At 46.7% G+C, this 23,789-nt stretch overlaps 1 protein-coding gene across 2 annotated transcripts in view; it reads left to right on the top strand.

Annotated features, from left to right (window-relative positions):
• The first annotated feature begins 327 nt into the window (after positions 1-327).
• SH3PXD2A (SH3 and PX domains 2A) overlaps positions 328-23,789 on the top strand; it is a 234,716-nt gene continuing 211,254 nt past the window's right edge. For both annotated transcript variants that reach the window (XM_036385914.1, XM_036385913.1), the window contains exon 1: positions 328-472. In XM_036385914.1, coding sequence (XP_036241807.1) covers positions 401-472 — 72 coding nt within the window. In that variant the 5' untranslated portion in view covers positions 328-400. The remainder of the gene's footprint in view (positions 473-23,789) is intronic.

Raw genomic sequence — 23,789 nt, 5'->3', positions numbered from 1 at the left:
GAGGCCGGGCCGCGGTGTCTCGGCAGGGAGCGGGGGCTCTGCCCGGGCCCGGGGGCAGCCGCCCGCCCTCTCCAGCACTGGGGGGCGGTGGCTCCCGTCCCGCCAGAGCCCTCCGCTGCCACCCAGGGGCGGAGCCCGGCCCGGCCCGGCCCGGCCCCTCCCGCCGCCGCTGCCGCCGCCGCAGTGGCCGCGCAGCCCCGGGGCAGCGGGCAGGGAGCGGAGCCGGGCTGCGCTGGGCTGCTGTGAGCGGGGAGACGCCGCCGCCGCCGCGGCAGGGGCGCAGCCGGCACCGGGGCATCCTCCCTTGGCTGTCTCCCTGCCGCCCGCCCGGCATCGCCGCGGCGGAGGGCTGCTGCCAGCGCCGGCAGGGAGCGGCGGAGCCCCGCCGGGCTGCGCGAAGATGCTGTCCTACAGCGTGCTGGACGCCAACGTGGTGGACGTGGAGAAGCGGAGGAACCCCTCGAAACACTACGTGAGTGCCGGCGGGGCCCGGCGGGGCGCGGGGGGCGCACGTGTGAGGGGGGACGGGCCGGGCGCGGAGCGGTGGCGGTGCCCGGAGCAGAGCCCGGAGCGGTGCCCGGAGCGGTGTCTGCAGCCGTGCCCGGAGCGGAGTCCGGTGCCCGGAGTGGTGCCCAAAGCCGTGCCCGGAGCGGTGCCCGGAGCCGTCCCTCGCCTCATGTGGGCGAGACGCCGGCCCCAGGTGAGGCGCCCGCGTCCTCCTGGTCTGGAGGTGCGGCTCCTCTTCCTCACCCGCTTTTTTACCCCGTTTGGTTCTTGGCTCGTTTCAACGTTACCATCCTGAAGTTTCCTTCTCTTCCTCCTCACCAGTCCCAGGGCAGGATGGGGCAGGTCTCCCAGGCTGTGCCCGTCCTGGCCGGGGTGCGCGGTGGGGAGCGGAGCGAGGTTCGGCTGCGGCGGGGTCGGGCAGCCGGCGGTGCTGAGCGCATCTTCGCTCGTTCTCACCCCTAAGTTACATTCAGACCTTTTTTGAGGGGACAGTCTGTCTGCATGCTTCCCAAGGCAGACTCAGCATTTGGATCTCTTTTATCTCTCTTTCACTTTCTTCCTTTCACACCTTACTGCCAATAGCACAGCATTAGAGGAGAGTTTTTAACAATTTTCCCAGACTCCTGTGTTGCAGCCTGTCATGTGGAGGTGTCTTTGCCTGAAGGAGTTTGCAGCAGACAGTCAGTAGCTTTTCTCTCTCCATATTAGTAGTGAAGTATCTTTGCTTCTCTCTGTCTCACTGTTTCTGGGTTTTAGTTGCACCAAAACCTTTAACTGTTTCTCAAGATACAACATGTATTTTAAAACACAGAAAGTTGGATTTTGTCTATAGAGATGGTAAACCTTCCAGCTTTGCTAAGGAAAAGCCTGAGGGAGTATTGCATCTGGTGTGAAATTGCTCTGAGTATACTGTGCTTCCTGGCATTGTGTGTCTGCCAGATTTCTCCAGAGCTGATCAGCAGCTGAATGGATTGTTGAAAAGATAAGGCCAAAGATTGGACATAAACCTTTATATTAGTGTTGCATATCACTGAGGTTTTTCCTCTGAGGCTTAAACCATAATCCCTTTTAAGGCTAGAGGGCACTATGTTGCTGGGAGATGCACTCCTGTAAAGCTGAAGCTCTCATCTACCATGGAATTAAGCATCTTGTGACCAATTCATAAACTGGAAGTTTTAGGTCTTATGTCCTCTCAGGTTGCAGCTGGACCTGTGTGTTCAGTCTGTTATGCACTCTCTGCTTCCAGGTGGGAGAGGTGGGAAAGGCTTCTTTGGTTTTTGCAGACTCTGCTTTGGACTGTGTCTGACACAGCTGCAGGGTGTTATCTCACATGAAAGGTGGTGGCAGTTCAGCGTCAGAAAAGTATATCTGCCAGGCACCAAAATATACAAAAGAACTGGTAACAGTATCTTCCAGTCTCTTGGATTGCTAAGAGAAATTGACACTGTTCATTTCTTGTTTGCTGGAAAATGACCAGAAAACAAGGATTTAAACCCTGTGTTTACAGGATTTGAAAGAAAAGATTTCCTGTGTTTACCTGTAAAATACATATTTTTCCTTGATAATCGTTGTCATTGCATTTTAATAAACAGCAACCTAGACTATCCCAAGATCTCTTCAGTGCTTCTAGTGGCAAAGTTGTTTCTTTGCCATCACCCTTCTCACTGTACACCTTAACTGATATGCTCTTCTGTACAATAGTTCCACACCGCTGTGTGCCCAGTTCTCAGCCCAAACCCCACAAACTAAAAGGTTTGTTTGGGTGATGAATGGTGTGTCTGCCTTTTGTCCCACTTGGTTTCCATCTGTGGCTGTACAGTGTTCAGTACAATGGGGTCACTCTGTCATCTCTCACTGAGTGTGGACCCATGCTTTCAAAGAATTTAATTTCCTGGGTCTGACCCATTGGTTGCTGTTGCTTTGGTTCTGTGCTCTTTTTCTAACATGAAACGAGTATTTTCTTCTAAGGTTAATATAAGCATCACTTAGGATTTAGCTCTCTCCATTGCCTGTGGATAGTTTGGAGAGTGCAAAGCTTTATGTTCTTTGCTCTATGTGGCTTTGAAATATCAAAAAGCTTTTCTATCTCCAGCATCCATAAATGTCATCATGCCAAGCCTTCAGGCCATGCAAACGTGCCTTGGCATCAGATTAATGATGTGTTTCTCTGGTGGATGGTGACCCAAGTGTTGCAGTTGTTTTAACATGACTCTCTCTCCTTTTAATTGTGATCTTTCAGGACCATAGTGGAACCTGGAGAGATGAAGGCACACCTTAGGCATTGTGAGCACGTGGAGAGGGCTAAATGTGAGTAGCACATAAGCCCCTGCACTGCTTGGCTTAGTTGCCAGGAGTCATTGCCTGGAGCAGGTGTCTTCCATGACATGAGCACAGCTTTTGTGGCTTTGAATAAAGAAAGCTAAAGAAAGAAGACAGTTTTACATATCCTCTGCTATGATCCCATGTGTGTGAACTTCTGGAGAGTTTAATACCTCACTGGAAGTTCAATGGGGCTCTGCCTATGGGAATAGATTAAAATCTTGGCTCCAATGCTACTTGATAGGAACCCAGTCAGCTCTCTGCCCTCTTCTGGGAAATCCTTACTGGGGAAGGAGTCTGCAGTGCTTCCCTCTGCATCCTTCTCTGCAACTGGGTTGCACAACACCACCTGGCTGGCTGGGGGCCCTGGCTGGCAGCATGTGAAAGGATAAACAGAAGGTTGGATCAATAACCACATGCCTCGTGTATGGTATATCCCCAAGATAAGCTACTGCTGCTCTTAGAGCTTTTGACTTTCCAAATTAGTTTCTTATTTCTCCATACTGATGATCTTTTAAAAATTGATTTGCACTTGCTAATACTTGAAAAAATGTTAAATCTCCTTGCTTTCTCCCTTCCCTTTTCTTTTAACAAGAACAATATCAGGAAGGTCAAGTCTGGGTTTGTTGGAAAGACCCCTGATGCAACGGGGGTCACACATTGGCTGAGCAGTGCTGCAGTGAAGCTGGGTGGGTTAGTAGTTGCAGTAGGTGCAGTTAGTAGTTGAAGGTGCCAGTTAATCATTCTGAAGAGAAGAAGCTGGTAGCAAAATCCAAATCCCTTTTCCAGCCCCTGCTCAGCATTAAATAGTCAGAAACCCTCTTTTCTCAGTTGATGAGGTTTGATCTGTTTATGGGGTAGCTTCTCTGGCTTTTGGTCTGAAATTGTGTTTGTCTGAACTAAGCATGAAATGATCCCAAACCAGAAATTCTGTATTTTCAAAGGATCCACTGTTGATGCTTACCTCCTTCAGCCATCCATCGTGGAGGTTAAAGAGGACACCTCCCTTCTCCTCCCCTCTCTCTGCTCCCAGCTTATCTTAGGGCAGATATCTTATCCTATACCCAAATGTCTATCTCCTTTAGCAGCCCTGCAGGGAGCCTCTGCCTACCAGATGTGCTTGATCTTGCTCCCAGGGAGATGAGATTGGGTTTGCACCTTCACCTGTTCACTGCTTTGCAGACCTGGGTGATGGCAAATATTCATTAGAAGCCAGATGAAGAGGATCCCCCACCCCCTCTCTTCTGCTGGGGACTGAGCACTTACTGATGTGCATTATCTCACCAGACATTTATATGCTTGAGGTAGTTTCTGAGGTCTCTTAAGTGTTCCTGTGTTATCCCAAGGGCAGGGATGGATGCATCAGTAGAGATTTTCTCTTTCAGCACTGCTCTACTCCTGTTTCAGCTGGGCTTTGTGTGTTTTTCAGCTTTGTCCAGCACAGAAGTAGAGTAAAATGCTCTTGGCTTACAAGTGGCTGTTCTGCCTCCTTCCAGTTAGGCTGAGATGCACTGCTGATTTCAGTCATCTGAGATGCCTGTATACTGTCCCAGTTCCTCCCCAGGGTAGTTGTTTCCTAATGCCACCTCTGAATGCCTCGAGATCTCTTGTAGGAACGTTCCTGCTGCATGGATGTGGTTGCTGACCTCCTCGGGGTACTGGCATTGCTGACTTTTAAGGGACTGAGTTCTGCTGTGTAGGGTTTCAGCACTGCTCCCAGGAGAACATGAGTGTGCTTGTCACAAATGGCCTGTTGTAAAATGCCAGCATGCTTTGAAGAAAAATCTTGTACTGCTAGGGTCAAGCTCTGCTCCTTGTCTCTTAGCTGCTCCTGCCTTTACTCCTCAGACCCGAGCAACTGCAACATGATCAGGAATCTTCATGGCTTTATTCTCTTTGCTGCAAGCTGCTGTTCATACAGTGGCCAGCACTGATGGGGAGAGTCTGGACATGGTTTAGTGGCAAGGATCTTTGCTCCTGTGTTAGTATACCCTGGAGAAGGAATTGCTACCCTGGGAGAAGGAGCTGAATTCCCCCTGCTTGGCTCATCAAGTGAGTTGTCCCATGCAACTTGAGGCTGCTTCAACGCATCCAGGGAGCCCAGCAGATCAAGGAGCACTCCCAGTTCTTTCTTCCAGCAGAGCTGTGGGCTGGGAACATTCAGCCAAGAGACAGTGGTATCTAACTTCAACATTTTGCAAAGCAAATGGCTGTCTCCAGCCTTTGGAAAAGATTATCTATCAGCAGAGAGGCAAGGTAGTTGTCCTGATGTGTGGTGGTCAGGGGCAGGATTAAATAATCTGGAGGCTTTGTGTCCCAGCAGGCTGCCTGCACTGGCTCCCCTGTGGTTGAGTCTGCTGGCTGGGCAGCTGAATGAAAGTTCAGGGAAAAGCTTTTAGCAAGTCCATGAGCTGGGGACAACAGATTCTAAGCCTCCAAGTTCCATTGTAAAAATGATGAAGATGCTGCTATTGACTTTCACTGGGACTTGGTTGCCAGGGAGATGATGTCCTAAGAGACAGCACAAATGCTGTTGGCTGCTGCAGCTGCAAATGGCCTCTGACTTCACGAGAGCCTTGCCTGGGTTCAGTGTGTGGGTGCTGGAGACCACTGGTGCAATTCAGCTTGATGGGTTATAGTCAAAATTACTACAGTCTCACCGCTTTGAGTTAAGAGTGAGAGGAACTGAGACACCAAATCATGGAGAGAGAGAGAGAGAGAGAGGCGTACAGACATCCTAAGGAAGCAATTGTTGGAATAGGAAAGGGAGCCCAGACTTCCTGCATCCTGAAGCACTTTGTCTGTTCATCTCACCCACACCCCTAGCCCTTAGAGAGCAGCTCCAAGGCATTGCCTCCTCCTGTCCCTGCAAGGTAGGATATGTGCTGGTATCCTCACTGGAAACACAAGGCAAGAAGTTAAGGGGTTGACCCAAAGCCACCCGTGAAGTGTGTGCAGCATTTCATGTTATTTACTTTGGCTTTCAAAGCAGTCTTGCAATTACCTGATAAAAAATACTGTCTGAAAAAATACTACTCTTGTATTCAATCATTGTCTTCCTCAAAACCCATTTCCCATTTTATATGGATTAAACAGGAAGAGGGATTCAATGTGACCCTACCTGAGGCAGGAGGTGACGTACGAGCTCTCTAATTTAGTCATTTGGGAGGAAGCAGCTGGACCTTCTAATGTGAAGTGGTTTTCTTTTTTTTGGTCTTCCTTTTTCATGCTGTATCCTCTTAATCTGTGCCTGCTCACGCAAAGGGAACTGTCCCCAGAAACCATGGGGAAGAGCAGGACCACGAGGGGGGCTGGCAGCGCCGTGTGCTGTGTGACATTGTGGGGCTGAAGGCTTTCATGTAGCCAGAGCAGACACCTCGCCTGAAGCGTGCTGTGTAAATATTGCATGGAGAAGGCAGAGAGCAGCACAGTAGCATACTGTTTGAAATTGGTGGTGTCTGCTGTTTAATCAGGTAGTGTCAAAGCCAAATACAGTCAAGTTGATGGAAAAAAACCTCCTAGTAACTTTCCTGGGCTTTGGTTCACACCTTTAGAGAGGCTTTATTGAAACTTTTACTGAGAAGTTTGTAATTACTAAGTTTTTTAATATAGTGCATTTTCCTTTGTCTTTACTTTAAAAGTAGAAATTCAGTTTCCAGGATCTGTTTGTTATTCTTCTGGGCAGGGACATCTTCGCATTTTGGGTGTGGGGGGTAAAACTAAAGGAAACCAGGTGATTTTCTTCACCTCAAACGATTTTGAAGTGGAATATCTTTCAGATTAATTAGAGCCTTCCCACTTTAGAGCTCCAACTCTTTGCTCCACCTTCAAGATAAATATACAGTAATAATAATAATAATAGTAGTAATTTACTCCTTCAAACATACATTCACTAGATGTCAGTTATATGATATCGTCATTGTATGTGTTTATAAATGTGGGGCAAGGGTTGGAATGCATAAGAGCATTTATTACAAAGCAGGGATGCTTTTGCACTAAAATGTGTGCAGACAGACCTAAGAGATGGTGTCTGCACTGGGCTGTTAGGGACGGGTGATGACAGCCAGGGACAGGCAGGAGGGAGCAGTGAGACAACCTCAACCAGCTGAGCAGGTGATTGTCTGGGCATAGTGGTAACCCAAGCTACTCTCTGGTCAGCATTTAGGCCTTGCTGCAAAAAATGGGCACAAGAAAGGATAATAACCTTTAGATTAGCCAGGGGTGAAGGTAGAGCAAATAAATATTCTATTCATTGTAGTAGTACCCATAAGTGCTTGAGTGTAGTGATAATCTTAATTGGTCCTCTCATGCTTTTCGATTTTGACAAGGGTCCTTCTTATTCCAGTTTTTGGAAGAGGAGCTCAATGCATAGATAGCCAACCAAGTCCTTGGACTGGGAGCATTCTCCTTTTGTGGGCAGGATACACATCCCCAGCTTTGTGTCTCCATCAGAATGTCACAGGTTGCACTGGTTTGCTGAGTGCATTCCTAATTGGTCATGGCAGGCACTGACTGCTCTGGGTGTACCAAGCCTTCACAACAAAGCTCTAATTCTGTATTGTTATAATGCAACTTCTTCAGTTTCTTTGAGTTGACTCACTGGATAGAATAAAATATTCCTAGACTCTAAGTGTCCCTGAATGCGTGTGTGGTCCCACACATAGCGTGTTTGAAGCCTGACTGGCAGTGATAATGTTTTGATACGTTGCTGGCACTGTTTCTCTGACCAATGGGGTGTGTTTTGTTTTTCCTGTAAACCACGCTGGCTAAACTCAGGGATGCACTGGGCTCTGATGCTCTCAGAGTCAGTAGCATGTTTTTATGGGCTTGATGCAAACTTGTTTACAAGGAAAACACCCCTATCTCTGTTCATGGGGAGAAGCATGCCAAATCTCTATAACCATAGCTGTGTTTAAACACAGGAGCTCCACAATGCCATTCTGTCTCCTTTACAGCTGTCTTCCAAGCTGCCCCAGAAATGCTGGAAGCCTGGTTCTCCACTGTCCAGGACATGCCTGTAAATGCAAACTTTAACACATGAAGTTCATAAATCACCCAGAGAGGTTTGAACAAACATCCAGTGTGATACACACAGGACATTGTGCAGTGTGGTAGAAGAGCCTTTAACCAGTGTGGGCTTTAGGCTCTCTGGATCTCAGTGTGCTTTGCTACAAAGCCAACAAGATTTACTCACCTTTTATCAAGTGTAGAGGTGCAGGTGTTACCTCAGGGCTGACTGCTGGCATCAGCTTTGAAACCCCCAAGTTGGGGTCATCTTCCTCTGTGGGCAGGGCTGCCCTGGGAGCAGAGGTTGCGGGATGGCCAAGGTCAGGCTGTTATCCAGAAAAGGGAGCAAGGCTGAGCTTTCCTGGCAGTGCTCAGGTAGTGAATGGGATGGCATAAGAGCTGCATTTCCCTCTGAGGAAACACACATCCAGGATGCCAGCCGTGCTTGTCGACTCTGAGACTGTTCCCCATGGGCTTTTCTCACTGTCTTGGAGTCCCAGGGTCTGTGGAAGTATTTGAGGTGAAGTATGGAGTGTGGTCCTTCTGGGAGTAGCCCTTGGCAGTGGGCTGCTGGCTGCTCTCTCTGGTGTCTCTGCATTACCTGTCAGCAAAGCTCCCTGGCACAGGTGCAGTCTTCTTTCCAGGCATTCTTGTACCCTCAGGGCTTGATGAAGCAGAGAACATCTCAATTACTCCTTTCCTAGCCCTGTGAAGATGAGATTTCTAATTGCTCCCTCAGCATCCTGTGAGATTTTCCTACTCTTTGACTAAGGTTATTTATTATTTATACATTAACTCAAGCATGTATTTTTTTGTGCCTAGAATGTTATTCCTGATTTTCCCCTCTCCAGCAGGTGCAAGCATGCCAGTAAACCCCTCTGACCCCAAGAAAAATTCTTTGAAAATCAGTTTTAAGTGTTTTTCAATTCCCATGTCCTGCAAGTTCTTTGCTGCTTTGAGCTCAGTTTATTTCCTTTGCCTGAAAATTTGATGCTTTGACTCCTGTCTCATCTTGAGCAGCCTGAGCTGAGCTTTCCTGTGGTGGATGGTAGAAGAGGCTCCTGGTCTTCTGCAGAATCAGGGCAGCTGGCACAGCCCCTGCTAATGCCTAAGTGGGAGGCCTGCAGTTTCCCAGAGCTATCACTCCAGCAACTTTCACTGGCATTAAAGTCACTTAGAATTTAAAAACAAACAAACAAGGATATGTGAAGTATTTTTCTGGAAGAAAGCCATGGAGAGCAGATTAAGTGCATGTCCCTCCTCCCATCTCCCAGACATGTCACAGGAAGACAGTTCAGCATTTTCCTCAGTGGGATTAAATCAGGCTCTGGAGGTGGCTTCTGGGATGGGACAGAGGAAAGCCAGCAACAGGAAGGAAGTTCTGTGTGTTTTATAAATATGTCTATATCAGGTGAAACTGTCTAGAAACCCTGAAGCAGCACTGATGGTAATATGGCTTTTTATTAACCAAAAGGCTGCTTATTTTCAGTTAATAGCAAGATATTGTTAGAGAAGAATATAAGTGACTGGTTCTAGAGGAACATCCATGCTGGTTTTCCATGTACCAGAAAGTAGCAATCTTGTACCTTATGCATTTTACAAGCCCTGGATGTCCTTAACAAGTTATTTTTCCCCTGCTCCCCAAATTCAGCTAAGTTTTCCTCTAACCTTTCAGCAAAAAATGCTTTATAAAGGCAACCCAGGATGTTTTACTCAAGAAAAAATCTAGCAGTAGCCACCTCTGGAATGCTCTCACTTGAAGAATATGGAGGAATGTTTTGGCTGTTACTGTTCAGGAAGAAATTTTCAGTTTAAACTTTTGCTGCTGTCTTTGTGATTGTAGCAGCCTGTGTCAAAACTCTGGGCTGTTTTGAAGAAGCAGCTTTCCACCTGTTTCTGAGCTGGGCAGCTGTAGCTTGCATTTCATCATTTAATACAGACATCCCCAGTATAAATAGTTCCATTTAAACTAAAAATATTGTCAGTGAATTTTCCATGGGTAACAACCCTTGGAGATTGCAGGCGTGGTCTGTGCAGCAGAGTCTGTCTGTCTGTCCTTGAACCTCCCTCTGGCTGTAGGGACCAGTGGCCTTTTGAGCAGCAAAGGCAATTTGCTGGTGGCACTGGAGGGTGACTGTACAGGTGTGAGAGGCACTGCTGTCTTGGTGGGATCTCCTGGTTTTTAATAACTGGGTCTCTGGCCCGAGGGAGCAGGGGCTGAGGACTCACAGCTGGGGATGGGAGCAGGGCACTGCTGCTCAGCCCCTTGGCCTCCCTGCTGGTGCTGTTGGCCAAACTGCTTGGCTGTGATGGTGCTGGGCTTTCTACCACGCCCTGAGCTGTAAGACTGTACATCTGCATGCCCTGGTGTTGGCCAGAATGACCATTGGGGTTGCTGTTCTACAGAATTCCTCTCTTGGTACATTGAGGGAGTGTGCAGGAGTTTGGTAGGGATTGGGGTTTTGATGTGAGATCTTTGTCTGTGTGTACACACATGTGCTTGGCTTTGTTTTCACTTCTGTATTGCTCTGCACTGGAGCAAGAGGAGGGCATGGTCAAAGAAATGAGGTGGAAAAGAGAGGTTTGCAATTGGTTCCATTAGAGCTGATGCCACAGTCCTAGCCAGACCCTAAGAATATTCTTTTATTCTTCCAATTTTTTCTCCTCCTTCTGGCAAGCTCTAAGACTGCCCACAGCATGGGGTTATTTCCCATTGTCTTAATTCTGGAGTTTTAGGTGCTCTGCCAAATGCAGTAGTGATGGACTGAAGAGCATCTTATGGGCAATCACCAGGTCCTTCCCCTGGGATTTTAGGGTCTGTGGAAGACTGAGAACATAGCCCTGGTGTTTTTACCACTCCTGAGGAAAAGTTACCCAACACTTTCCCTGTGCGCCAAGGCCTTTGAGGGCGCTGCCCATCATGTTATCCCTGCAGTGATTCTGAGCCATCAGGGCCCTGATTCATCTGATAGGAGTGAGATTGTTCTCTACCAGGGACTGGCATTTATGGGGTTCCAGGTATCCTTTGTGGGGACCTTGTGTGGAGCTAAAACTCCCTGGCTGTTGTCTCTACTGTGTATGAGAGGCGTTGGCTGGGTTATGATAAAGACTTTGACTCAGATGAGGGTGAGGGTGCAGCTGGCCATGTGATTTGGTTCACAGGTGACTTACAGTGATCCTAAGGAGTCAAATGAAGAAATAATGTCCACTGTTTGTATTTGTAGAAAGAGAGAGACTTTAGTCAGTACTAGCAAAGGCCTGACAATCAAATGTGTGTTTTATCTTCCAACAGCCTGTCCTGCTTGCCCTTCATCAACCTTCTGCATCTGGGCAACATGAGCTGTAGCAGATCTTGGTCAAACCTCTATTGCCAAAAGGCCAATGTGTTCCCTGCTGGTGGCAGAAAGGGTTAAACAGAAATGCTGAGATGACATGGGAACACTCTTCAGCTGACGTCCTTGTGAGCCTCTCAGTGACATCAAACTCCTGGACCATTTCCAGTGGAGTTTGGCCTTGCCCCAGTGACAATAGATGTTAATCTGTTGGCTTGTCAAAAAAACGTGTTAGTGGTTTTTTACAGATCCATTTCCAACCCTCAGATTTCCCTGCTAGTAAACACAGCATTATGTCATTGTTTTACCAGGAGCCAAGCACCAACGCCAACTGTGCAGCGCTCTCATCAGCAAATGTCCATTCACTTTGGGCTTTATCTGAGTTCCCAGGCTTTTTTCCCACTGTTGCCCATGTTCTGGTCTCTGTGTCCATCAAACACCTCTGATGTTTTATGGGAAATGTGTAGGCCCTAGCAGTTGTGGGTAGCACTTTCCAGTGTATTTGTGTCAGATGAGGCTCCTGTACCTGCTTAGCAAAATGCCTTGGTTTGTAAACCTTGATCTTCTGGTTATGCCAGCCAAGACAAACTCTTGGATTCTACATGTAAAACAAGGTGAAGGGTTTTGTAGCCCAGCCTTGCTTCTAGTTGATAAAATAATAGCCAAGTCATAGTCACAGGCAAGGCCCTGCCCATGCTAGATCCTGTTTGTTTCAAAACACAATAGCTGAGTTCCTACTAAAAAGACTGGTTGTCAAATTGCTAACATCATAAATTAACTTCCATAGCTTTCAGAAATAACACCACAGATCAAATAAAACCATTTATAATATTCTTGTAACTCTTGTTCCTTGGTTCCTTCCGGCTGTTTCTGTGAAGGATATGGAAGAAAAGATTCGTAAAGTTACCTTCAGTGGTCAGGATCCAATCTGCTTGAAACAGAAAAGCCTCCCATCTGTATCACTGCTTGGCCTTTCTGGGGCTGGGAACACTCCAATTTTTCTCATACCAAACCTGTCTGAATTCATATCCCACGTCAGCTGAAGTAGAATAGAAGCAGAGGAAAGAGGAGACAGAGTTGCTCATCTGAATGCAGAGCATGAATTTTTCTGATACAGGCACAGGTGGATGATGAACAGGTTCAGACTCTTGACAATAGTGAGGAATTACAGCATTCTCGGGTATGACGTGGAATACAATTAAATTTTATCGATGTGATTGGGTTTTTAACACTTTGTTGACAAGTGATACTAAGACTGAAAGGACAAGTGGTTCAAACAAGGAATTGACAAATTTCTGGGGTAAAGACTGCTATTAAACACAGCAGTCAAGTCATGTGTTTGGGTCAGAAATTCTGTTACCTGCCAGCTGCTTAACACTAAGCACACTGAGTTCTCTGTGCTGCTGTTAAGCAGTTACCATCTAAGTTTATTAAAAACATAATGCTGAGCTTAGGTACAGCTTCATTCTGGCCCAGTCAGTATTTTGTGGTGTCTTCCCAGCTGTCCCTTAGGTGTATGGCAGTAACTCAGGCTGCTGAGCCTTGCTCTGTGCTGTTCACAGCAGTGAGAGCCTTTGAGTCTTGACCAGCTGAAGTCAGGAAGCGCAGTGCATGCTGTGAGGAAGCAACCCTCCCATCATCACTTCCAGCTCCCTCCTCTGCTCCATGCACTTCTTTCTGGATCCCATCACATGTTTATGGGCCAGTGTTGCACATGTGGGCTTGGCAGATCACTTTCTGTTTCCCAGCCTTGGGTCAAGTGGCAGTTTATTTTTTTAGAGATACCACGTCTGGTATTACTATTAATATAGGTACTTAGCTAATGCCTTTCATCCAAGGGTCCCCCAACACTCTGCACATCAGCATCTCTTTGCAAGGTGGGCAGGTCAGACAGGGAGAGCATCGTGTTTGCAGCAGTATGTCTGTCTCCTGCAGAAGTGCCTTCTCAGAGCTGTCACAAGACTAGTGGATAATATGGGTTGGTGGAAAAAAGTGTGTCTTTTATGGCTGAAAGTACTGAGTGGGTTATGGAACTGTAGAGCACAGACCTGGGACAGATCTAGGCCATTAATGCTGTACAAGCATATTGCATTCCCACATAAGAACCTTCAGGGTTGGGTTAGCTTGAGTGGAAGCTTCAAATTTCTTCTGATGGTTAATGACTTCCAGTGCAGACCTTTATTATTCACAAGCATCCTGTTCTCACACTAGTTTTGTCCTTTTGAATAAACAGGTTTCTTCACTCTGTTTGATTTGACCTCCTGTCTCTCTTCTTTCCACTACTTTCTACAGAATATTCATGTTCCTTCTTAGCCTTCACTCTGCCAAGCTGCTCTGGCCTCCACCCTCAAAGGTAGAGAGCAAACAGCTTTTCCTGCCTCTCACTTCTTGCAGTCACTGCAGACTGAGCACAGGTGAGCTGTTTAGCCCAGGCAGTGGCCACAGTTCAGTGTGTGGTGGGTTATTGACACTGCTGGGCACAGCCTTGCTCAGGCTGGCAGGGGCCATATGCAGATGCCAAGAGTAAGGTTGGCATTGATGGGTGGTTTTCCAGATGTAGCCAGGTGTGATTTGGAGTAGATGCACTCCTGGGCCTGTCCTGTCCCTGAGCTGTGTGCTGTGTCAACATGAGGGAGGATGCCTGTAACTTATGGTTCTGTCACAGTTTCATTTTCCTGCCTTCAGGGCGTTTCAGAGCTAGTCCCAAATCCTTGCAAGTGACACTCCACTTACAAAAGCAGAGGAGAGAAAATGTGGCTGATTATGTTGTCATGTTAGCTTTAATGAAGGTAATTTTAAGCAGATGGTGTATATTTAATGTTCTGATAGCACTGATAAAGTGGTTTTCAGCAGGTCTTGGGAATAGAGTGGGAGGGAAGAGCATGGTTGCAGGGGGCAGCAGGCTGCCTGATGACAGTCTTGGCAGGGTTGCTGGAGCACTTGGGTGAAGCTCCCTCTCACTTGGACAAGCTCTGCATGTCCTGCTTGGGTGAGAGGAGAGGTGGCCTGAGGTTTCTGTCTGAGCTTCAACAACAGTAAATAATCCCACATTGACGCTCTGGAAGCGTGCTGTTTTTGTGGAGGGAGGACAAAGGGGGAGCCAAACATAACAGGAGTTTCCCAGTGCTTGGGGAAGGGAGCCAGGGTCACATTTGGAGCTTGTAGTGTTGGCAGACACAGAAGTGATGTGCCACATCTTACGTGTATCGGCAGAGATAGCTGGGGTGATTATCAGCAAGCTCCTTTGTAGGCTGGTTTGTGATGCTGATGAACCAAAAGTGATGCTGGGATGTTTCAGACAAACACTCTCTTTTCATCTTCCCTATCTGCTATTTTTTAATATTTTTGGCATTTGTCTCTGGGGTAAGGACAAGGCCATAGCAACCCCTGGGATTTCAGTCCTCCTGAGTCTTAGTTGTGAGGTTATAGACCTACTTCCATTAAATTTAGTGTCACTTGAAGCTGTCCCCTTCACAAAGCTGGGTGCTGACTCTATTCCAAAGGGCTGAGCTCCTTGTCCAAAGCTGTCCTTGACCCTGGCTGTTTGGCCAGCTGTCCTTCTGGCTGGTGTGTCTCCATCTCCCTGTGCTGGGGAACATTCCCAGGACCTGACATGAGGATTTCTCACTGTCCTCTCTGGCACGCTCAGTGCCTGTTTTTTTAACAAATCAGTCCTACAAGATGTGTCAGTGAACTAAGGAGGCTTTAGGATGGCTGCAGCCTATTTCACCAAAGCAGCCTGAGACTCATTTGCCCTTCAGATGTTGAACTCTGTCCTAGAGGCTGTTTTCTTTGGGAGACCCCAGAGGGGAACATGGTCCCTTATGTTTTAAGGCAGTTTTCACACTGAGCTTTGTGGTCTGTTTCAGAAGTGCTAGCAGAAGTAACATAGGCTTTCTTGGACTTAAATTCACTGTTCAGTGAAGGAAAAATGTGCAGAGACCACTTGTTAAAATGATAGTTGGTATCCTTGCACTTTTCCACAAACATCAGTGAAACTACAGAAGCATTTAGGAGCCTGTGCTTACTGTGACAGTGTCACCAATAGGTAGCAGTGTGGGGGATCATGAGGGAAGCTCATGCAGCTCTTGATTGTCATTTGCTAAAAGCAAAACCAGAAGGTTACAAACCATCTTTCTGCATTGAGGGAAGCATTTGAACTGGGATAGTGATGGTTGTTCGTTTTTAAGTTTCTATCAAAAGGGTTCATGTGTAGAGAGGCTGAAAATGGCTGGTGGGGAGGAACCAGGGCTGGTGAGAGTGCAGTGATGCTTTGTGCTTCCAGCTCACTGCTTCTTCCAGGTTTGTGAAACACTCATACACCCCTGGTAAAACCCATGCAATCCTGCATGGAAATGGTGTGGATCTTAGTGGGTGTTTTTTATTCCTGCAAGGTGGGAGATTGGCACAACTTGCTTGTTGTCACTGAGCAGATCTTAGGAAAGAATGGCCCCAAGAGAGTGGATTTGGGATTTCTTTGGGGTTTTGTAGGCCTGCCTGAGACTGTTTTCTCAGGAGATGGTGAGTACCTGTGTGCTAGAAACTGCACTGTTTCTGGAAGTTTTTGAGCTGCCCACACCAGCATCCCCTCAGCTGTTGCTGGCCAGTATCAGGTGTGGCTCTGGTTTTCCACTGCTGCTCTGGCTGCTTGAATATGTTCTGGGGCAAGAAAAAGGATTGTCCTTAGTAGTGTCTTAGGTGATTGCTGAACACCTCAAGGAGCTCTTTGTTCTAGCTGCTGGCCCGAGGAACTGGGGTCAGCACTCTGCACTCGCCAGGGAGGTAAAAAAGCATCTCCTGGGCATTGCATGGTTGGGACCCTTGAGTGTAGAATGAGCCATTTTGTGTCAGGTGCAGCTACAAGCACCTGGGTCAAACAGCAGATGCCTGGTTCCCCCCCCAGCCTCCCCAGAGATGTGTCTGTGAAGGCACAGGAACAAATTGTAAAGTAGCAAGGTGGGACACTGTAATGATAACATGCCCGAGATACTGAGCCCATTTCCTGAGGTCACATTGCCTCATGGGCAGATGGGGATTAGCAGGAGTTGGGCTGGAGGCATTGCCAACAGCTGTCACTCAGATAAAGGGAGGCTAACACTTAGCAGTGCTGCTCTGGCTATGAAATGCTTACTAGACTTTTTGTTACCCTAATACATAAAGATTATACAAGGGGAATTAAAATTAAAAACATTTATTGCAAAACTCTTTCCTCTGAAGTTTTTTCTCTGATGTGAGTTTTAAAAAATTGGTTAATTCTCTTTCACTGGGAGTGTGCAGCTGAGGAAGAAAATCAATTGACTCTCACCAGGTAACTGTGCCACATCTGAATTCCTCCTTGTGTCCATGGAGGTTTGCTGGGCAGAGGAATTGAGATGCCTCATGCTTGAGCAGTGAACTATAATAATGATTTTGACTCCACATGCTCAAAACTGATCTTGCAAAGAGATGCTGTTGCCAAAATTGCAGGGGCAGGATTTGGTCTTCCTTTGATCTCTGTTTAAATCTCATGGGCCATTTACTGCAACTTAATAAGTAACAGTGCATGAGTAGTGGGGTGCTCACCCTGCCTCAGACTCAGCCTCCTCGAATACATGGCAGAGCAAACTTGCTTTCTTTGTAGATAAACTGAGTCAAATGGTCTTGCAGTGCAGGTCAAGGTTTCTGCAAAGATGCCATGAATTAAATAATGCATGTAATAAGGTAAATCATAGCACTTTGGCAATGTGTGTGATCAATGTTGCATGGTTTAGTGAGCCAGCTGAAGGGGCTTCAGGGATTGGGGGGTTTTGATTGTATCCCTTCAGTGTGGTTTGATGTTTGCTCAATATGAAATTATTCATCTGGTGAATAAAGGGTGAATCAAAGGCCTCTTTTGCAACTCCCACTGCTTCATTGTTTCTTGTGGTGGGGAGATCTTTTCATTTCTGTCCTGGTTTAATAGATCTTTGTAAAGTAACACGCTAATGATGATTCTGGCCATGGAGTGCTATGGATTTGCCAGCAGGAGAGTCTGTTGTCACAACGTGAGATGCCTCCCTCTCTCAAATTACATCTTATAATTTGATTTATTTTGTGTCTTCATATTTCTACAATCTGTGGTTTTATTATTCTGTGTTAGTTGCTGTTGTCTTAGACTCTAAGAGTTTTCCTTCATGCTGGCAGGAGGAGAAACAGGATATAAAAACTATTATCATTACTGTTGCTGAAAATAGGCCAAATTACAAACATACTAAGTGTCTTTCAATCTTATTTAGAGATACAGTAAATATTCTTTAGGATGCCCTAAAACTCCTCTAGTGAAATATATCATTAACCCACTAGAAATGTGATTTCCTAATAAATATGATTTTTGAAATCAGATTCAGCTGCATGCTTAGCATTCCCTAGGTAGCACAAACCCCTGGTAATAGAAATTACTTGGCTGTCCTGTGCTGGGGGACAATTGTATGTGTAGGGGCAAGAAACTGAAGTTGCTGGAGCAGCTGTTCCTGACATTTTTGCAGAATGCACTGGCTCAGTTTTTCATGGCCTTGCAGCCGTGAGGGCTCCTTTGGCACATCCCAGCTCCTGGGTGGCTCAGCTGTCAGGGACCAGCACTGAGACAGGGAGCTGCCCCTTACTGGCTCTGTGAATGTAGGGGGCTGCCTCAGCAACAAAAATCAGTCTAGTTTTGTTTTTGGAAACTGGCTGGGTAGAATTCTGCTCTGTGCAGTGCTAAATTAGAGAATGAAGCTGTGGCTGAGGGGTGTGTGTGTCTCTCTGCTCCTGGCAAGGAGGACAGTGAGGGCCATGGCCATGTCTGCCCACCATTCCTCTAAGGGCAGGATGAGCGTGCTCACCCCCAGGCAGTGCCTTCCCCTGCCTCCCACTGGCTTGGCTGGCATTAATGCTGATCCCTGCCTTTCTCCACTGGGACCTCACTGGAGAAAGGCCAAGTAGAGCATGGGAGGCCTCTGTCACCTGGTCAGGAATCAGTCTGGGCTGTTTTTTGGGCTGCCCTCACACTGGGTCTGCCTCTGCAGCAGTGGAATAGAAGGTTCTTTTGAATATGAAAGTGAGCAGCTTTTGGAAGCTGCTCTGCAGTGGGGCAAATAGAAGGACAGAGGTGTTAGGGAAGGTGTTTGTGTCCCTGTTCTTTCCCATGTGCTGGTGGTATGAGTGGTTTCAGGTTGTTACTGTGTGTCTGGGCACATGGTGTACATCCCCTTTTCTAATACCCCTCGCAGCTCCCGCGGATGAGGAGCGGATGGGTCTGGGTCCCAGAGCCAGTCAGGCTCCTGCTGTGGAGGGTGGCAGTGCTGCTGAGCCAGGGACAGCCCTGATCCTCTTCCCTGCAACCTCTTTCTCTTGGTGCTTCTCTGACTGTGGTTAGCCAATTCAGGGAGCCAAAAGAGCCCCAAATTATTTCCTTTTTTGGAAGAGTAGCTCTGATGTCGGTTGGAAGGCAGGAGCTGTGGTCAGGGATGCTATCCTGTGCTGGGGTAAAGTGTCATCTCTTCCAGCTACTCCCAACCACAGGTCACATCCTCCTCCCAAACCAGCAGGGATTAACTAGAGCCCATTTCCTGTAGGGTTTTCCTCTCTGTACGTTCAAGGGTTGGCACACCTGGTCCTTCTGGCAGATGTGTGGTGGTGCTAACCACAGGAGGGAAGGGGCAGCACCAGGCCATGGGGAGCAGTGGCCAGCTGCCTCCACATCTGCCCAGCTGCAGATCTGGCCCCTCAGCTGGGCAGTGGTTGTGCCTCTGACTCACCAGTCTCTGTGACACACACAATGTTCAAAGTACTCTTGCACATAGGAAATAGTTTAACCATAGCTTTGCTCACTGTTTCATTAAATTTGACCAGAGTCTGCATTGTTAAGTGTAAATGTCACCCACACAAATATAAAAACATCTGGTTTCAAGTGAAAAGAGTGAGGAAATGGTTGTTGTGCTTAAAGTCAAGTCTGCATCCTGAAGTCACTCCTCCACAGCCAGGTTTTGTTCAGATAGATTCAGTGTAACCTGTAATATCAAGACTTAGATTGTACATAGAGAATTAGAGCCAAGGCTAAGTTTTTGCCATAACCCTGACCTTTCTGCCCAGGTCATAAGCATTTTGGAGACATTTTTCCTGTCTCTGAACATCTTTTTAGTGAGTTCTCCTGCATTCTTCACTACCTCTTACTCTGGTGTGCAGCCTGTTGGGGATATCCCTGCTGACTTCAATTCCAATTTACAGTTAGGATAAGTTGAATCTCTGCCCATTTATTAAGGAAGGACCTTCTAACTGCAGGCAGCTGTAGAAAGCTGCTGTCCCAGCACTCGAGGCCAGCTGCCTCTCGAGGAATTCAGTGCCATGTACATGTAGCTGGGTCATCCTCCAGCTTTTCCTGTTACTGCAGCACTGTGTGAAGGAACATGCAAATATATTTTCTATAGATCACTGCAACTCTCACAGAATTCCATCCTGTTCTTGGCAGCTTTCAAAACTGTGTGCTTGCTCCAGATTTTTGGCCCTCTCTGGTGTCTGTGGGAAGTGGGAGAGAGTTTTTGATTATGTATTCTCTGCAGCAGTGGATATGCTGTCACACTGTGTGAAGGATTAATGTCATTTTCATATGGCCTAGATATTTTAACTTTGAAAACTAAAATGAGAAACGAGTAAACTTCCTTTTCATGCCTTTAGGACAAGAAAGTTTTGGGTGCTTGCATCTTTCTTATTAGAAACCATTTGATATCACTTTAAAGGATGCTGGACATGTACACCGATTACGTATTTATCATTTGATAGAAGCCTTGCGCTGCCCTGCAGGCCTTTTAAACTCAGCATTAGTTTGAAAACACAATATATGAAGCCCTATCAGTGCAGCCTATCAGGATAACTAAATATTATGCATGGAGCAAAATATTTCCTTTTCATTATGAAAATAAGTGTTCTCTGCAGTGTTATGCTTCAAGCGTGTTGTTCAAAAGATGTGATCAAGACATCAAAGAGAGGAAAATGATTAAGATAGCAGGGACTGAACCAGCTGCCTTTCCTTTGGTAATTAACAGACCCTCTCACGCATTGCCCTGCTGAAATTGCAAACTTTCTTTTTTCCCCCTGAGAGTTGTGTTCTGAAGTGGGAGTCATTTTAATGCTTTTAAAATGAGCTGTTTAATTTTATACTCAGAATAAGAATTAGCAAGAAGTAAAAGTCAGCTTCAGCACTGTTATAACCTGGCTCTTTAGTCATCAGAACAATTGCAAGGGTCAGTACTTTTTTCTCCTCTATTTTAGATGGGAGGATGGGACAAGTGGTGGGTGCCCTTGGTCCATCTGACACAGCTCAGGTGTGCACACAGGTGTGTCCCACTGGCTGCTCTGAGTCTCTGTGAGAGATGTCTAGTGCCAAAAGTGTGATTGCAGATCTCACCTGCAGTCCCCACACGCTCTCTGGTTAGGAGAGCTGAGCTGCCAGAGGTGCTGACCCATCCTGTGGTGGCTCTCAGTGTCTGTCTGGGAGCCATTTCTTTATAGCTTGCCTTCTTCTGCACTGCATCTGCTACAAAGTCCATAGATGTGGTCCAAGAGGCAAGAAAAGAAAGTGCAAGTCCTGCAAGGACAGTAATTCAGTGCATCCCTCAGGTTTGGAGGTCTCTGCCTTGGCACATTTGTGAAGTGACCTTAAGCAGCTTCTTGGACTCTCACATCTCACTTTGTGAATGCTAAGTGTAAAAAATCATAGCAAACACGAGAAAGAACAATCTGCTTTCATTTTTTTTAAACTTTTTTCTTGTTCTCCCTACTTTTTTTCTCTATAAAGGAAACAAGTCTGTGCCATCACAGGACCTTGTACAGGTGTGCTGGAGCTGCCTGTAGCCCATGGCTTGTGTAGCTGGGACAGCACAGAGCTTGGGGTATTTACCTAATTTCTCATCCTAGATGTTGGGGTTTGGCCTGCAGTGTCTGCCCTGCCCCTTAAAGCCAGCTGGGATCTGCCTGTCTGTCTCTGAGTGTCAGGGCTGTCTGTCCCCATGCCATGTCACTAAGGTATTATAGTCCTTCTTTCTCCATGATACACAAACTGGTCCACAGAACTCTGTGCTCAAAGCCTGCAGTTGGGCCAGCAAGCCAAAATATGTTGGCTTTTCCAGAGTTTGGCCTGCTATAGGCACATGAAACTGGTTCAAAATCAATATCTTTGGTTTGATAATGTCCCCCATTTGATAATGTTAAGATAGGAGCAGCATCATCTCCTTCAGGCAGCAAGGAGAACAACATAAGGATGGGGTTTCATGGAAGGGCTCATCTGCTTTGAAATTTCAGCCCCTTGAAGTGAGGGATATTTGAACTGCAGTTTCAGTGAGAGGAGTTTCTCAAGGGAAAAAGCTGTGGTGAAACATCTCTCACAGCAACTCAAGTATCAGGAGACATGGCTTCTGTCCTCACCCTGGCTGCACACTGCTGTTGGCAAATCAATCATCTGAGGTTTTTCTCCCTCCTTTTTTCCCCCTATCTTATTAAAATCAGAGTTTCAGCATTACCTTAATGAAGGCCATGGTGGCCATTGGTGTTTTTTAGCTTGATGCAAGCCATTGCCTTTTCCTTGCCCTTTCCCTACTTCAGTTTTGGGGCATATAGGGGTGTTTTTCCATCTCTGTCAACGTTTTCAGCTTAGCAAATGTCAGGTGCCTCTGTAGGGTGGTACAAATGATCTGTGCAGTCACAAGGAGAGACAGTGCTTGCAAGTTTAGTTCTGTTCCCTGCCCAGCTGTCCTTGGCTGGGGCTGTGCCAGCAGTGACACCGGTGTTCTGGAGTCATGTGTTAAACAGCCTTGTGGTTTACTAGATATGAAGTATATTTAAAGTATATTCTGGAGTAAGGCTACACCTCCTTTTTGGAGTGTGGTCAGACCTGTGTTCTTCCTGCTGATACCAGTTTCAGAAAAGGAAGAAGGTCAGAAAAATCTTGGTGGTTTTTGTTTTTAATTGCTTCATCAGACAAGTTGTAGCTGTAAACAAGGAAATTATTGCATATGCTGTTTGTGACAGGTTGTTGATTTATTCCTGGAAAAAAGTTCCTCTTGGCATTTTCTTCCCCAGAATTGCTCTCAGCTTTTGTGCAAAGGAGTGATACAGCCCCATCATCTCTCATAGAGACAATGCATCAGAAGAGGTGTGTTATTGTATGGTGCTCTTTGAGCCTGGCCCCAGCCAAGCCTGGCAGGTCAGACAGTGTCAGGAAGGAGGGAAGACAACACCGTTAACTCTTTAAAAATCTGATGAAAGGGGGCAGATAGATCAAAAGAAAAATTTGAGTGGGAGCTGAGACTGCTTGGGGGAGCTAGAAATTCTTCTTTAATCAAAATTACAGCTTGCCTGGGGCATTCTAGAAGTGATGTTTGGTGCCATTTCTCTGTGTTTTTGGGGCTGAGTGGCAGCCCCAAATCCACCCAACCTTGATGATGGAGAGAGGTGTGTGGGAGTAGAGCATGCTCAGCACTTTGTGGGATGAGAGCTTTTTGTCAGCTTGTGTGAAATGAAGTCAGAGCTTAGGAACAGAAGTGATGGGTGGTAAACAGCTTGAACAAGGGAGATCAGACTTTTCTTTCTGTTTACAGTCATTTCCTCCCTCAGTGCTTTCCCCCCTGCTGTAATTTTGTCATTGTGTACAAATTGGTCACAATGACATGTACATACCAAAAACCTCCATTGTGCATACATAGTCCCCAAATTGTCCTTAATTCCTTTTGTAAGAGAGCTTCTGTCTGCAATGGAAGCAACTGGCTAGAATTGTGTATTTTTAACTGTTGTTTCAGTGAAATAACACAAACTTGAGAATTGTCATTGCAGTTAGTGCTCAATAAAAAAAGGATGTTTTTCCTTTTGAAAGGTGGAAAAAGGCTTCTATTTGAATTTTCATCCTCTGGAATAAAATGCTGCATCTTGTGCAGAAACTAAAAGCACTGTTGAAAAATGCTGAATGCCATAAATGAGTAATTTTATTTAGTTAAAAAGCTTTTTTGAAATGAAATCACTCCCAGTTTTGCCCTAGAAAATCAGGAATTATCCCTATGTGTAACATAAAAGGGAGCCTAACCAGTGGACAAAATAACCAAGCCATCCAGTGTTTAAAGCAAACGACCCAAGCTTTAAGCTTCTTTCTGATCTATTACATTTAAATTCACTCTCAGAGGTGATTCGATAGGGAAGGCTCCTGTCTCCTTGGATAAAAGAGAAATTCAGCTGGAAGTTAAGGTCTCTGTTGGATGCCCTGGCTGCGTGGCCATACAGAAGGAGGCTGCAGTGGGGGGATGTGGCACCACCATGTCCTGCTGGATCCATTCAGCTCCTGTCTGCAGCAGGGGACGCGCCACCACCCCAGTGCCACATCCCTCTCCTGGCTCATGCCTTATCAGGACGAAGCTGAGGGAGGCACAGAGTACTGATACCCACAGGGTGAGAAGGTGTCTCTGATGGGTTTGAATTCCAGGCATTTCAGCTCAGAGCTGCTGCAAACCCTTTGTTCTCTGAGCTGCAGCAGTGCCAGCGAGCAGCATCCATGTGTTTAACCATGGTGGAGCTCTGGAGTGACCATGCTGGCTTTTGGGAAAGCAGCCACAGCCTAAGCAGGGCTCCCAAGTGGCTCCTTCAGTC

Source organism: Molothrus ater, chromosome 8, assembly GCF_012460135.2.
Source record: "Molothrus ater isolate BHLD 08-10-18 breed brown headed cowbird chromosome 8, BPBGC_Mater_1.1, whole genome shotgun sequence".
Taxonomy (NCBI): Eukaryota; Metazoa; Chordata; class Aves; order Passeriformes; family Icteridae; genus Molothrus; species Molothrus ater.
Note: the sequence above shows the minus strand (reverse complement) of the source record. Positions and strands in the feature narration are given on the sequence as shown.